Source organism: Syngnathus leptorhynchus, chromosome 20 (genome assembly GCF_054491065.1).
Source record: "Syngnathus leptorhynchus isolate UIUO chromosome 20, UIUO_Slep, whole genome shotgun sequence".
Classification (NCBI taxonomy): domain Eukaryota; kingdom Metazoa; phylum Chordata; class Actinopteri; order Syngnathiformes; family Syngnathidae; genus Syngnathus; species Syngnathus leptorhynchus.
This window is the reverse complement of record NC_141214.1, coordinates 2841101-2854592: the sequence shown is the minus strand read 5'-3', so window position 1 is coordinate 2854592 and position 13492 is coordinate 2841101. Positions and strand designations below refer to the sequence as shown.

The window sequence follows — 13492 nt, the reverse complement described above, 5'->3', positions numbered from 1 at the left end:
TATAACTCAACCTGTTTCCACCAATCATTTCTGAATGTTAAAGCTTAGCAGTACCTGGGCTAAAAAAAAAATCAAATATTTATAACGATATTTAGTAGTAGTAGTACGAGTAGTAGCTACTCCTACTACTCCTGCTACTAGTACTACTACTACTACTAATTATTATTATTATTATTATTATTGTTGTTGTTGTTTTTGTTGTTGTTGTTCATCAACAATCTTATTTTTCATTTGACAGTTTAGGTTCCGATGTACTGCTTCTGCGCGTGCGCAACTTAATGAAAAACAACAATGGCGCTGTGCTGTGGCTCCGTGCTTTTAAACGAGCTCGTTCGCATCCGTCCTTTCTACAAATGTGCTTCGTTTGGCGTCCGCTCGTTTGCTGACCATGTTTCGTCCCAAAAGGTTGCAAGCAGCACCCCGGAGACCTCGTTCGACCATCTACTCTACACACCCGAGCACATAGCGTTAAAAGAATCCCTCAGAAAGGTACGACTGGAGACTCATGATATGAAGCAAATTTTGAGAGTTATGAAAACAAAAGTTTATATTTTATTTAATACCTCCGTGTCACAGGATGTAATGTCCAACGTTGCTGCAAACAAGCTCGAGCGCATTAAAAGTGGGTAAGAGGTCAATGTGAAGTCACTTTATGAAATACCGTACAGACCTCAATTGGTACACCTGTACACAGCAAACATTCTTCAAATTTAACATTCAGCTGTAGCAAAATTGTTGAATATATGCTATATATAATATATATATTATGTAATATATAATAATGTACTGTAGCGCGTTTGTTGAACACAATTAGTTTATGCTGTGGCCAGTCAGTGTATGAACAGTAGAACTGGAAATCAACTCTGGCCTTTTTTTTTTTAAACAGTCACCAACCGACTGGTTGCAGCAACGCTAAATATTACATAACTTTGCTTAACAGGCATCAGTTCATGTGTCTTCCATCACGTAGCGTCTGGTTTAAAGAAATATGACTGCATCCAAATACATGTTTTTTTTTCTTCCAAAGGTCTCTCGTGGCTTCAGATCCACTAGGAAACGAAATCATTACTCTTTGCCTGTTTGCCCGTTGTTTTGATTTTATACTTGATAGTAGTTATAAATTTAGCAGTCAGGTTATGTGCTTCGTTGCCCTCTGCTTTCCAATGTCGGTTTATAGTCTCAGTCCCCAGACGCTAAGCTAAATCAATGCAGTCTACAGTACATCATCTTAAATGTGCAGTGAGGCAACACTCTGTTTTTTGCTTGTGTTTTTTTTCTCAAATAGACTGTTATGTTTTGATTTGTGAAGCTGCCCATCAGATATCGTAGCTAGATACGCACATTTCACAACTTTTTGGTTTTGTAAGATTGGGAACGTGTGGAAAGTAACGGTGCAAGTCTGCTATAAGACGTCATATTACGTGCATGAGGGCTCCGGTTTGTTTTGTTAGTTCACACATCCCCCCCCCCCCCCCCCCCCCCATTACTGCCATTCATACAATTAGTCATTTGGGGCTATGATACAGCAAAGAGTCAAAGTCACAAGGATATAATCATTAGGGTAACAAAGAAGTTGGAATATTTAGATGAAATACTGATTTCTTAAAACCTATTGTTTACCTTGACATGATTCTGACCAGTCATCATGCTTATTCTGTTTTTATGCTCATAATAATAATTATGGGACACCTTTTGGCATGTATGTTTTGTTTTCTACAATGTTATTCAGTTCTGTTCCGGTTACATATTTTATAAATTGAAAAAAAAAAAAAAACCCCAGTGCCTCAGTATTTAGTCGTCGATTTTTAAAAGCAGACAGACGTGTAGATAAGAAAGGTAAAAATAACAACAGCAGCCAAATTTAGGGCAGACAGCGGAGACGTTGCGGTAAACGGAGGGAAGCGTACTGTGTGACTAAACCTTCAAAGGATGCCGGGAGGTTGAAAATAAACTAGCACAGGCAATATGGGAAGGATGAAAATGTGAAAGGGAAATACAGGACAATATGTTGTTAGGGCGGGAAAAGGAACTACAGGCCGTGTGGTTTATTAAAAGAATCCTCTGTAGCATCATGTAAAAGATGGCATTGTATATAAATTGAGTCATAGGAAATCCCTCGGTGAGAATTCAAGGTCGGACTTGCACCGTGCCAACGTTTCCCCCGCTTGTACTGTTGGCACTTGGGTGTTTACAGAATGAGCAACAAAAACAAACCATCAATGTAAAACGGGAAATCCTCCTTTTGAGTGTGTGAATGTCTGCTTCAATAAAGACAGAGCTTTTCAATGATGAAGATTTAGCCAAAGCTATGTGCATGGCCCTGCAGAATTGTTTGGCCATGTTTTTCTCGGTTTGTGCTTCTTACTTTTGCTGTAATGTTGTTATGATACATTAGCTTCTTATCCTGGTTAGCCAATGTAGTCAGACTTTGAATTTAATGCTTCATTTTATTATTTTGATGAATAATATAGCCACAATTGGAACCATTTTAGAATGGCCTCGTTTTGTATTGGCTGAATTTGTTAAGTTATCATAACAAAGGTCACTGCTGTGTTTTATGTCTGGCTTGCTGCAGGACCTGATAATGTAATGTTCTTGACCCTGGCTTAGCACACCAGTCTGCTGATGTGAAAGCGTCGTGGTATGTAACACAATTAGTCCACAATAACCTTTGTGAAACCATGCAGCATCCCTCGCCAATGTGCCGCCTGTTTCCCGTTCCAGAGCACGGTCGTCCCTCCCTTTCCCTCCTCAGGATTTGAACTTTGAACACGGATGGTTTGACCTTGGAATAATGGCAACTACCGCTTGTGTTTTTTGGGTTTGTTCTCACGAGTGCTAAAGCAGGTTTGCCGAGGCCCGGGCTTTTCAAGGTTATGCTTTCACTTGCTAGTGCAGACTTGTCTGAATGGCTTAATGAAAGGGCAATAAAAGAGGAGGGAGTAGAGTCCATAATCCTTCATAATGCGGACGCCTCATTTAGCTCGTCTTATTGGTTGAGGCTTACTTAATGATTCCCATCATCACTAAATATCGATTCTATGTAAGTAGGGAGCGTAATTTCTTTTGAAAGGCACAAAAAAGTGAGGCTGCCGAGTCATTTTTCAAATATGATAAAGACTGCCTATACTTTGGGTTACGAGTAGTCACAGAAATAGTGCTGTTGAAACGTCACAATAGGTTGCTCATTCCCAAGCACTTCTCCAGCTGCGAACCACTTCCCGATTCCTCAAATGAATCACGTTGCCAAAGTCTAGCCACTCGAACTTTAATTTTACAAACCAATTGTCGACCTGCTCTTCACTCTTTTCGCATTTTGGTTCATGACTCACCCAATCCGCCGCTCTGATAAAGACGAGATGAATCACGACTGCGCTTGCGGCTGAAGAGCGATTGCTCTCCAGGTTGAAGAATATAATGCAAAATTCAGTAGAACAATTACTCAAGTCCATTGTTTCCTCCTCTGCGAGTCAATTGTTTGACACAATTGTTATACAAGCGAACATGATGCTGTTAGAGTTGACCTTTTGCATGTTGACCTGTGGATGAGAAAATGCACTACGTCCACCCAACTCCGAAAATATGCTGTCCTGCTTTGTTTCAGCACTTTGTTCAAACATTTTGGGGCCGCCCATATCTATTCCGTCAAAGATATTCATTTATATTTATTTAATATCTGTCTGAATGCCTTGCCATCATCATCTCTCCGGTTCTTTTTTCAGCACGTATTTTACTCTTCAACGCTCCGGATTGGGATTTGAGCCAAATAGCACATCTGCTTTTGCTATATTGTATGTCAGCAACATCTACCCAATGTGTGTGTGCCATGTATTCTGTCACTGTATTCACCGTGTAATGCATTTTTGCAGGCTGCTCTCTATTCATTGATATGAAACGCATTTTGTGGCTGTCTGCTCGGAATAGATTACATGGACTTTAGGTGGTATACCAATGCGTGATATGATACTTGTGATGCCGTACATTTAATTTTTCCTCTTGGAATGGAGATTCTTTCGGGTTGGACGAAAGATAGCACACGCGCTTGAATATTCACGCAGGTCCACCTTTTCCCCACAGATCATCGACCAGGAGATCAACCCTTATGTGGATCAGTGGGAAGCGGAGGGAAAGTTCCCAGCCCATAAAATCTTCAAGATTTTAGGAAACGCTGGCTTCCTTGGAGTCAACAAGCCAGTTGGTGAGATGTGCATTTGTTTGAGCTCGAGAGCTCCGCCCTTGTCTCAGTGACACGTTGTTACCTTGTTTAGACACGCTCATCAGCAAAATAGCAGTCAAACTACTTTTCAAATGCAACCCGGAGCATGTGTTTTGTTTGGTCGGGATAGAATGTGTCAATCGCAAGCGCGTGTCTCTGCAGTAGCGCTGAGACATTTTCTGACACAGTTGAAATGATTCAAAGCATGTAGTAATTAATGAGAGTGATTACTCATTGGGGCTGCAATCCCAGTGACGTGCGTTTTCTGGATCACTTCTCATTTTCATGATTAATGTGCACCGTATTGAAGAATTGAAAAGAGGCAAGAGTGAATAACACATCAAAACATATGTTGAAAAATGGTGACGCAACTCGCTGTAGTAGAGCAGCGCACTGGTCCTCGTATTTGAATTGTTTCATTTCGTCTCTCTGTGACGATCAAGCATTCTGATGAGCGTGGCTTTGAAGCGTCGTACCGACTTCCTGCAGCAGCTGTCGGTTAAAATGGAAACCAGATGGGCACCCAGATGTGTCACTGATGGAGTCTGGAGTTGCGAACGACTTTTCTTTTTCCAAATGCAGAGAGTCAGGCTTCCACGCAACGGTTGTTCTGCAACAAAAATGTGGGTTCATTTCTCAACTTTTTTCACTCAGCCAACAATGGAAACCAGTGGCCCGTTATTTTGTGCCAATTCTGTTGTGAAAATGTAAAAGTCTACCAACGTCTACGTGAAGCGGGTATAAGGGCTTTGCTATCTTATTAAAAATCGGATTTATGGGTTTTTTCCCTTTTGCCTTTAAGCTCAACAGCAGTTTTTTGCATCGCTTCTACGGCGAATTTCAATGTTTTCTTTAATCCCATAAATGAGTTGCTTTCCTTCATAGCATAAACAGGAAACAATCTACACACTTTAAGTCTTTAGGTTTCATCAGTTGTGCCCAGCTCAGCTCAGGGAAGAGAGCTCAGCTCGCCAGGGAATTAAAATGTGCTGAGTGCACACACCTCGAGCATTAGTTGAGAGGATTACAGAACGATGACCTGAGGGACGACTGTGCAACGACTCCATTCAATTATCAGGTAGTAGTAAAGAATCCTTGCGGTGATGCGCTCGCCACACAATAAAAACATGGAGATATTTGAAGCATTTGCCATGGAAGCACGGGTAGACACGAATTAAATTAATCTACCTCTTTGGGTGTCTTAGAAAATGACATCTAAAGTCAATGCAATTTGTGGAAGCCTAACTGTCACTTTAACAAACAACCACTGACGTGTTGACATGACCTACATTTCACATGGTCCAATTTAAACTACATAGAAAAGTCGGGCTTGAGCAGACATGCCCCGTTGCTTCCCCAAAAAGGCGACGTCTTAGTTTGGCATTGACAAATCTGAGATTGCCCTGTTTGCACTCAGTTTTACATAACAGTTTTTAGTCTCTTAGGGCCTCGAGGATTCCAAATTAGGAACGAAATGGATTAAATACAGTCAAGCTCTAAACTATGCTTGTCAGAATCTCCTTCGCTTTGGCCGTCTAAAAGAGGCCCGTGTACCTTTTTTTTTTTTTTGCAGCCATGGTTTGCGTGTGCACGGAAAGTCCGCGTTACCTGTCAAAACACGGGAACAGGAAGTTTTCCTTAGACAGCCGCGCCGGGGGAAAGGACAGTGATGACCCTTGGCACCCTGCCTGGCTTCCTCTGCCCTGACAGGGAAGAACCCGTCTTTCACACCATGGCAACGCCGAGCTGCTTGACAGATAGGAACTGGCAGCCCAAATTCTTTCCCATCCGTTTTGCCCGTATGATCCCTGCTTTAGTAATACTCTGACGAATTCATGTCATCGTTTGGTTTTCCCCACTCACATTACTAACGCATGATGTCGTCACATATAGTACGGGATCTGATTGCGATAGTGACGCATGCGATCGATCGGTATTATCTATCACCGCCGAAGAACAGCCGATGAGGGTCAACGCCGAAGAACATCCGCCGCCCGCCAGAGAGAAGCATCGAGGCTATAGGATGGACAATTGAGATTTGAAGCATACTTGTTTGTTTTTCTTTTGCTTGTGTATTTTTCTCGACGGCCCGCTGTTCAGTTTTAAGCGGGATAAACTTCAGCGCTTCCTTCTGTCCACATGATCCACCGCAGGGTTTCCAGCTGCACCTGTTTCCTCTTAGTTTTGGCTACCCCCACACTTTGAGTTTGCTCGGCCTACTCTCGCTCACTTGTACGCATGTCCCCAATTTCCCGATTGTCCTACTAAGGCGCGTCTATCGCTGACAGTGCTGTTCATTATTCCATAACTAGTCAGGCGGGTGGCACAGATGCAAGGGTTGCACAATGCGGTGGTAAAATTGCCCCTAATTGCTCATTGTCGGGCAGTGCTAATAATCGCCATGCACTGGACATCTCAACTTGGAGTAGTTTATTGCCAGCTTGTATTTACCAGGCCAACATTAAATGATGATGAGCAATTAATCGACCAACCAATTTAATTGGCTGACATGAGCACTTTTAAACTCAGCAAAATGTCTCTCGCTTCTTTAAACAACATTCGACACATTTGTGTCAATACAGGTTGTTAGTTTTGTAAGGAAACAAGCTCTCGAAAACAATGATGAAAGGAGCGGATGTAACAAAGTGGTGTTTTATTTCACACTCTTCAAGTCCATTATATACTGACGGTTTTTGAGTAACAAATAGACATTTGTTTTCATTTCATCTCACGTTGACGACTATAATCTGTTAGTCTTGTGCATCCACCTGACCGTGATTTTTTTTTATCTAGGTCATAAGTTGCAACTCTAAAGGAATGCAAGAAAGCTAATCTTAAGAAGTGTTGTTGTTTTTTTCTCAGAGTATGGAGGCTTAGGACTGGACTACAGCTACAGCGTAGCGGTGTCCGAGGAGCTGGGTCACATCCGTTGCGGAGGCATCCCCATGGCCATCGGCGTTCAGACAGACATGACTACGCCTGCGCTGGCCAGGTAATAACCCTGAAAACCTGCACGACTTAAATCCTGTGTTCTCACCGTCCGCCTACTTTTGCGTCATATCTGTGTGGAGATGCAGATTTAGCCTTGGTGCTAATCTGCCTCCAACGCTGGTTGGTCTCTTTTACTGCGAGGGAAAAAAATATTCAGTATGTGATCCAGTTATGAATCACACAAGAATCTTTCTTAGTGACATTTTTCCCCTCATGTTGCCTTTTGCTGTTATTTTCTTGTGATAAAGTGACTTCATCTGACAGGCGACAAATTCTCATGAGTTTAATTAGGGGAACAATTCTTGCCCCAAACGAGGATAAAATAACAAGACAGTATTGAAGAAAAAATTGCCTCAAGCCTGACAGACAGGATATGTCTATTTTTTTTTCCAAAAAGTCAATTTTGTTTCCTTCATAAACCAAACTAGTAACTTGTCAATTGTGTGCTTGTGCAGGTTTGGCTCAGCTGAGCTGAAGAAAGAGTTTCTGCTTCCCAGCATTCTGGGGGATAAAGTTGCCTGCCTCGGCGTTAGCGAAGTCGGGGCAGGTTCTGATGTGTCGAGTAAGTTCCTGTCTTTGCATCTTGGATTGGCAGAGAAAATGTTCATCACCTCCCGACGTCTTGTGTTTTTATCACATTCCACCTGCCGTTGATGCAGACATTAAGACGAAGGCGGTGAGAAAGGGGGACGAATACGTGATCAACGGCGGCAAGATGTGGACCACCACTGGCACCCAGGCGGACTGGATGTGTCTCCTCGCCAACACCAGTGACGGCCCCCCACACAGGAACAAATCCCTCATTTGCTTGCCCATGAATCTGCCCGGTAGGATCAGCGTATAACGCCGCCGCTATCAAAACAAGTTGTCGGAGGGGGCCGGTTATCATCTTTGCTCGCCTTTTCCCCCTTTTAGGAGTGCAAATCGCCCGCAAGATTGACAAGCTGGGCATGTGGTCGTCGGACACAGCCCAAGTGTTTTTCGAAGATGTCCGAGTTCCCTGCAAGAACGTCATTGGCCAGGAAGGCATGGGCTTCACCTATCAGATGCTCCAATTCCAAGAAGAAAGGCTCTGGGCTGTGGCCAATAGTGAGAGAACTTTCCTTCTCATTTCATGGCATCCATTTCCCACGAATGTTACGATCAGCGCTATGTTTTATGACGATTTCCTTTGTACTGCCAAGCAAATCAACAAGGAGGTTGAGTTCACGTAAGGTTAATCCATCAATCTCGGTTAAGGAGGTTTGTTTGTGTTTAATTTTGACAAGCGACCGATAATGTTTTCTGAAGAACTTGGCAAAAAAGTGAACCGCTCCGAGATGGAATTTTTTAATTTAGCTGTGTTTAGTGGAGTGTGGCCCAGGGAGTGGTTTGGAACTGCGCTGTGTCATACTGTGAGGTGTTGGTGACATTTTGAGTTGCTGCAACTGAGCATCTTTCTCTTTTGTGAATGCAGAATTTGGGAACGTTGTGCATTTTTAATCATAAAAGGAAACCAGTCCAAAGCGGTCATGCTCACAGTAAATGTTCTCATTTTCCCCTACCTCTAGTCCTGACGGCGATGGACGTCGTCATCCAGGAGACCATTCATTACACTCGACAGAGGACCATCTTCAATCAGCCGGTCCTCCACCATCAGGCGGTCCATTTCAAGCTGGCCGAGCTGCAGACGGAGGTGGAGCTGCTGCGTGCCCTCCTTTACCAGGCCACAGGTAAGCTCCAATTATCTTCCAGTTCTCAAATAATGAAGACCATGCCTGAATATCTCACTTGGTGTTGCGTTCAGCATTGTATATCAAAGGCAATGACGTCACCAAGATGGCATCCATGGCTAAATTAAAAGGAGGGCGCCTGGCCAGGGAAGTGGGTGACAGCTGTCTCCAGTACTGGGGAGGAATGGGCTACACCGCTAATGTGCTGGTTAGCAGATTTTACAGGTATGTATCTTTGAGAGCAAATGTCTATGTTGTATGTGATCCTCAAATTGTGTTATGAGGACCGCAGACTTAAATACAAATAGAATACATTCAACAGATTAAGTATCATTAAACAGAATGAAGCTTCTAGCTGTGCGTGTAGCCTGTTTAAACTTGTTTCCAGTCATTTGCAGCACAGTGTGTACTAACCACGCTGGCCATTGTTTTCAGCCAAGTTTATACTTGTTATCTCAAAAAAAGTTATCTAAAAAAAAAACCAGCCACTAAATCATGTTGCTGGGCAACTGTTATTATAACTGGCTACTAAGAGATATGTCTTGAGGCCGCTTGTGTTAAGTAAAAAAAAAAAAACCTGAAGTGGTCCTTACATGAAATTGTACTGACATCTAGTGACATCTGGTTGTAGTTTGCAAAGACAAACAAGTCCTTGCTAACTCCATTTTGTCAACAGAGATTGCAGGTTAATGTCCATTGGTGCAGGGGCTGATGAGGTCATGCTCGGAATCATCTGCAAATACATGGACATTCTACCCAGGATGTGATGACAGAGGACGCTCTTCAATGATTTTCTCCATCAATTTCCTTGATAATGGGAACTTCTAAAACTAATTTTGACGTGAAAAAAAGTTAATCACCGAAGTGCTGTTTAGCCGACTCTAAAGAGTATGTTCATTTTGACTGCTTGAGGTAAGGCATATGTTCAATTAGCATTTTGTAACTATTGATTCACCTCTACACAATGTTTTTTTGCACACGTGACAATGCCAGCTTTAATTGAAGGAAACGCCTGATAAATGTTGAATGGTTAAAAAGATCATAAGAATAATTATTTACATTGAGATCACATTTCATATTTTTGCTGCTTTTCCCCCACAAATGTAGTCTGTAATATAGCCATTCATTTCTGTGTAACACATACCGCAGTTGCTCTCAGTGTTATGCATAATGAACAAATGATAAGAACATACACGGATCCATTCCTCATTTCTGAACTATGGCACCGATTACTCAACTCGTAATCAAGTTATCGTCTATATTTTGAGAGGTGTGTTCAAAGTCCAACAGGTTCCAGCTGTCACCTCAACTTGATGAACCAGTAGAGTACAAAGAAGACAAAAAAGCAGAAGAGCAGCATGTAGCACAGCAGTTTGGTCTGACTGCCTCTGGACAGCTGTTTGACTCGGCCGATGGTGGCGCCGAGCAGGCCGCCTGTGGAGTCAAAGTCTGTATCCTAATTGGGGAAATGGGGACAAATGGAATTCTTCATTGAAACAATTCACTCAGCTTGGTTGTTTCATTGTTTAAACACGTACTAACATTTTGTCTCCTTTGGGTGCTGACTGTGAAGAATTATTTACGTACATATTTTTCCCATTAAGCATGCAGACTTCAACGCGTTTCATGTCAGCAGTGCTGAACCATGACTGTAAACTCACCATCTCATCCAGCATTTTATTCTGATACTTCACTTCCGTTCCGATATCGATTGACAGCTGAAAACAAACGTGCAGTCAATTAGCATCATATCCTATTTGTTGGTGAGTTTGCAGTCAATTAGCATCATGTCCTATTTGTTGGTGAGTTTGAACTTTCTTACACTTTTCAAAGCGCTGACTTTAGCTCTCAGTCCCTCCTGTAAGTGTTCATTTTCCTCTTCGTACACGCTGTATCCACTTGCGACATAGTTTCCAGAAGGTCCATCACCTAGAGCAAATCGAACCACGAGTGCGTCTTTATTCAGTTGCCATTCACTGGCAAATACATTTGGAAACCGACTAAATGTGATTAATGTGGGCCACTAGAAAGCTATTTTCACCTGCTAACTCGTCGATACAAAAAAAAATCAGCATGCAAACTTCATTTTCTTACCCAAGCCGCCGCGCCTCATTGCGAAACAATGGTTAACAGTGTCTAGGAGTCTTTGAGTGAGTGATGTGTATACAAAGAGTGATGAAAACCACAACACACATGTACTTTGTAGCGTGTTGTAAATCTATCTGTACACGTATTTTCTAGAGTGTTGTCAGTCGATCAGTCGCTTCCTTCGCTCGTCACCAGAGGCCACGTCATCGTCATCGAACAGAGCACGACGAGGACCAAAAAGAGCGAACGCTACATTGCATTGCAGGTGGGTGATAACCGCGAGTATTCTGTCGTAGAGGATATATCATGTGATTTCCTCCACAATCAATGTGCAGACAGGAATGTAAAAGCACCAAAACTAGAATACTGCATCATCATTCGCCTCAGGTGTCGCCATTTTTGCAGAGGTACGAATGCTAAAGCTAACGGCAAAGGTGATTGGGAACTTAATACAATGCAAGTGTCGGCTTCTTAAAGGTTGCGGGGGACAAATGACATGCAACTGAATAGGTAGTCAGTGGATGTTTCGAATTGCTCTGTCGCTCTCTAGTGGTGAATTCAGAAATACACGCGTGAATCATTATAACTAGAAAACTAGTTTTGTATTGTGTAAATTGTCTATATTTAAAGACTACATATATAAAAAATGTATATTTATAGATTTACATGTGTACATTTTATATGCCAAATACAACCCATCTATCTGTCTATCCATCAATCGTTCCTCCATAATCCAATGTTGTTTGTCCCTTAGGGTCACTTGTTCAAGATGACAAGGTTTGGTATCGACATTGATGCTGACACAGTAATGATATGTTGTGATGTCAATTCTGTATCAATATTACTTGATACTGGCTATATATGTTGGTATTGACACCAAATTGGTGGATGTTTCTAATTGCTCTGTCGCCCTCTAGTGGTGAAATTCAGAATACATGCGTAAACCATTATAACTAGAAAACTAGTTTTGTATTGTGTAAATTATGTGTTTATTTATGGACTACATAAATAAAAAATGTGTGTATTATTTACATGTGTATATTTTACATTGTATATGCCAAATACAACTCATCAATCCTTCCTCCATAATCCAATGTTTGTTCTTTAGGGTCACTTGTTCAAGATGACAAGGTTTGGTATCCACATTGATGCTGATACAGTATTGATATGTTGTGATGTCGATTCCGTGTCAATATTACTTGATACTGGCTATATCACTTTGAGACATTGAAATTCCTTATCAATTTTGATGTCAGTACTAAAGATTACAGCCCTTTTTATGTTGGTATAGACACCAAATTGATACGGAATCGACACTGACAATTTTCTAGGTTCTGTATCAGTTTGGATGTTGATAGCAAAATGATAATTTCATATCAACATGGCGTTTTAAGATGGTATTGTTAACTAAAGTGATACGGATCGATATTATTTTGACAACGATACAATCTGTTTTATGTTGGCTTTGTATATCGAATCCGTATCAAACGCCCGTTTAGAGCTGGTATCGATCTACAAAACGATAGAGATTCGATATTACTGACTAACGATACTGGTCGATACAATACCGATTTTGGCTTTGGATGTCGAATCCGTATCAAACGCCCGTTTAGAGCTGGTATCGATCTACAAAATGATAGAGATTCGATATTACTGACGAACAATAACAGGCGACATCAATTTAGGAAATATCGAATGGTATCGTTCATTTGTGGTATCGAATCTCTATCGTTTTGTAGATCGATACCAGCTCTAAACGGGCGTTTGATACGGATTCGATATCCAAAGCCAAAATCGGTATTGTATCGACCAGTATCGTTAGTCAGTAATATCGAATCTCTATCGTTTTGTAGATCGATACCAGCTCTAAACGGGCGTTTGATACGGATTCGATATACAAAGCCAAAATCGGTATTGTATCGACCAGTATCGTTTGTCAGTGATATCGAATCTGTATCATTTTGTAGATCAATACCAGCTCTAAGCGGGGTTGTTGATAGACAAAAATTGACACAGAATTTATAAAGTAATTTATTCGTAACAGTTCCATATGATTTAACACAAACATTAATAAGGGCTGTCAATCTATCATTTGATATGGAATCAATCTCAATGTTTTGAAGTAATATCACTGTTGATACCAACATTAAACTTGCTATTGATGGTTGGTTATGTGTTGCAGGTTCCAAAGCCAGTCGGACAAACTATCAGCCTTCAAGTGGAGTTCTCCTGGTCAACAAATCATCTAATAAAAAAAGAAATAATTGAATTAAACATTTTTGGTTGTGTCCATGGGTGTATTTGTTTTATCACAAATAAAGTCTACAGAAGTTGAAAAACTCTCCTTGTATTCCATGTGTAGATCGTGGTAGTCCATGCTCTTGGGGGGTGGTGAAGTTGGAGCATCAAGTTCTATGGTGATACGGAGATATGCTTGAAGTACACAATAAAATTTTGAAAATTTCGTGGCAGAATGGTCGAGTGG

The 13492-nt window shown here is 41.5% G+C and overlaps 3 protein-coding genes across 4 annotated transcripts in view; 1 reads left to right on the top strand and 2 right to left on the bottom strand.

Moving 5' to 3' along the window:
• Positions 1-279: 279 nt before the first annotated feature.
• LOC147040845 (putative acyl-CoA dehydrogenase 6) overlaps positions 280-13492 on the top strand; it is a 15416-nt gene continuing 2203 nt past the window's right edge. Inside the window, exons 1-11 of the mRNA XM_085901321.1 lie at positions 280-489; positions 4078-4198; positions 7079-7208; positions 7663-7769; positions 7867-8034; positions 8123-8296; positions 8758-8919; positions 8994-9144; positions 9596-10370; positions 10531-10682; positions 11161-11272. Of these exons, the coding sequence (XP_085757447.1) occupies positions 292-489; positions 4078-4198; positions 7079-7208; positions 7663-7769; positions 7867-8034; positions 8123-8296; positions 8758-8919; positions 8994-9144; positions 9596-9686 (1302 nt within the window). The 5' untranslated portion in view covers positions 280-291 and the 3' untranslated portion in view covers positions 9687-10370; positions 10531-10682; positions 11161-11272. The remainder of the gene's footprint in view (positions 490-4077; positions 4199-7078; positions 7209-7662; positions 7770-7866; positions 8035-8122; positions 8297-8757; positions 8920-8993; positions 9145-9595; positions 10371-10530; positions 10683-11160; positions 11273-13492) is intronic.
• bet1 (Bet1 golgi vesicular membrane trafficking protein) lies at positions 9887-11281 on the bottom strand. 2 transcript variants are annotated; one of them, XM_085901334.1, is made up of 4 exons: positions 11014-11281; positions 10742-10848; positions 10581-10637; positions 9887-10375 (listed from the first exon to the last, which is right to left on the bottom strand). In XM_085901334.1, exons 1-4 carry the CDS (start codon positions 11030-11032, stop codon positions 10220-10222), a joined length of 339 nt encoding a protein of 112 aa, XP_085757460.1. In that variant the 5' UTR covers positions 11033-11281; the 3' UTR covers positions 9887-10219. The 2 variants fall into 2 exon arrangements, with proteins under 2 accessions (XP_085757460.1, XP_085757459.1); XM_085901333.1 differs by having other exon boundaries at positions 10961-11050.
• Positions 13037-13492, bottom strand: part of LOC147040844 (uncharacterized) — a 17364-nt gene continuing 16908 nt past the window's right edge. The window contains exon 13 of the mRNA XM_085901328.1: positions 13037-13419. The gene's annotated coding sequence lies outside the window, so the exon portion shown is untranslated. The remainder of the gene's footprint in view (positions 13420-13492) is intronic.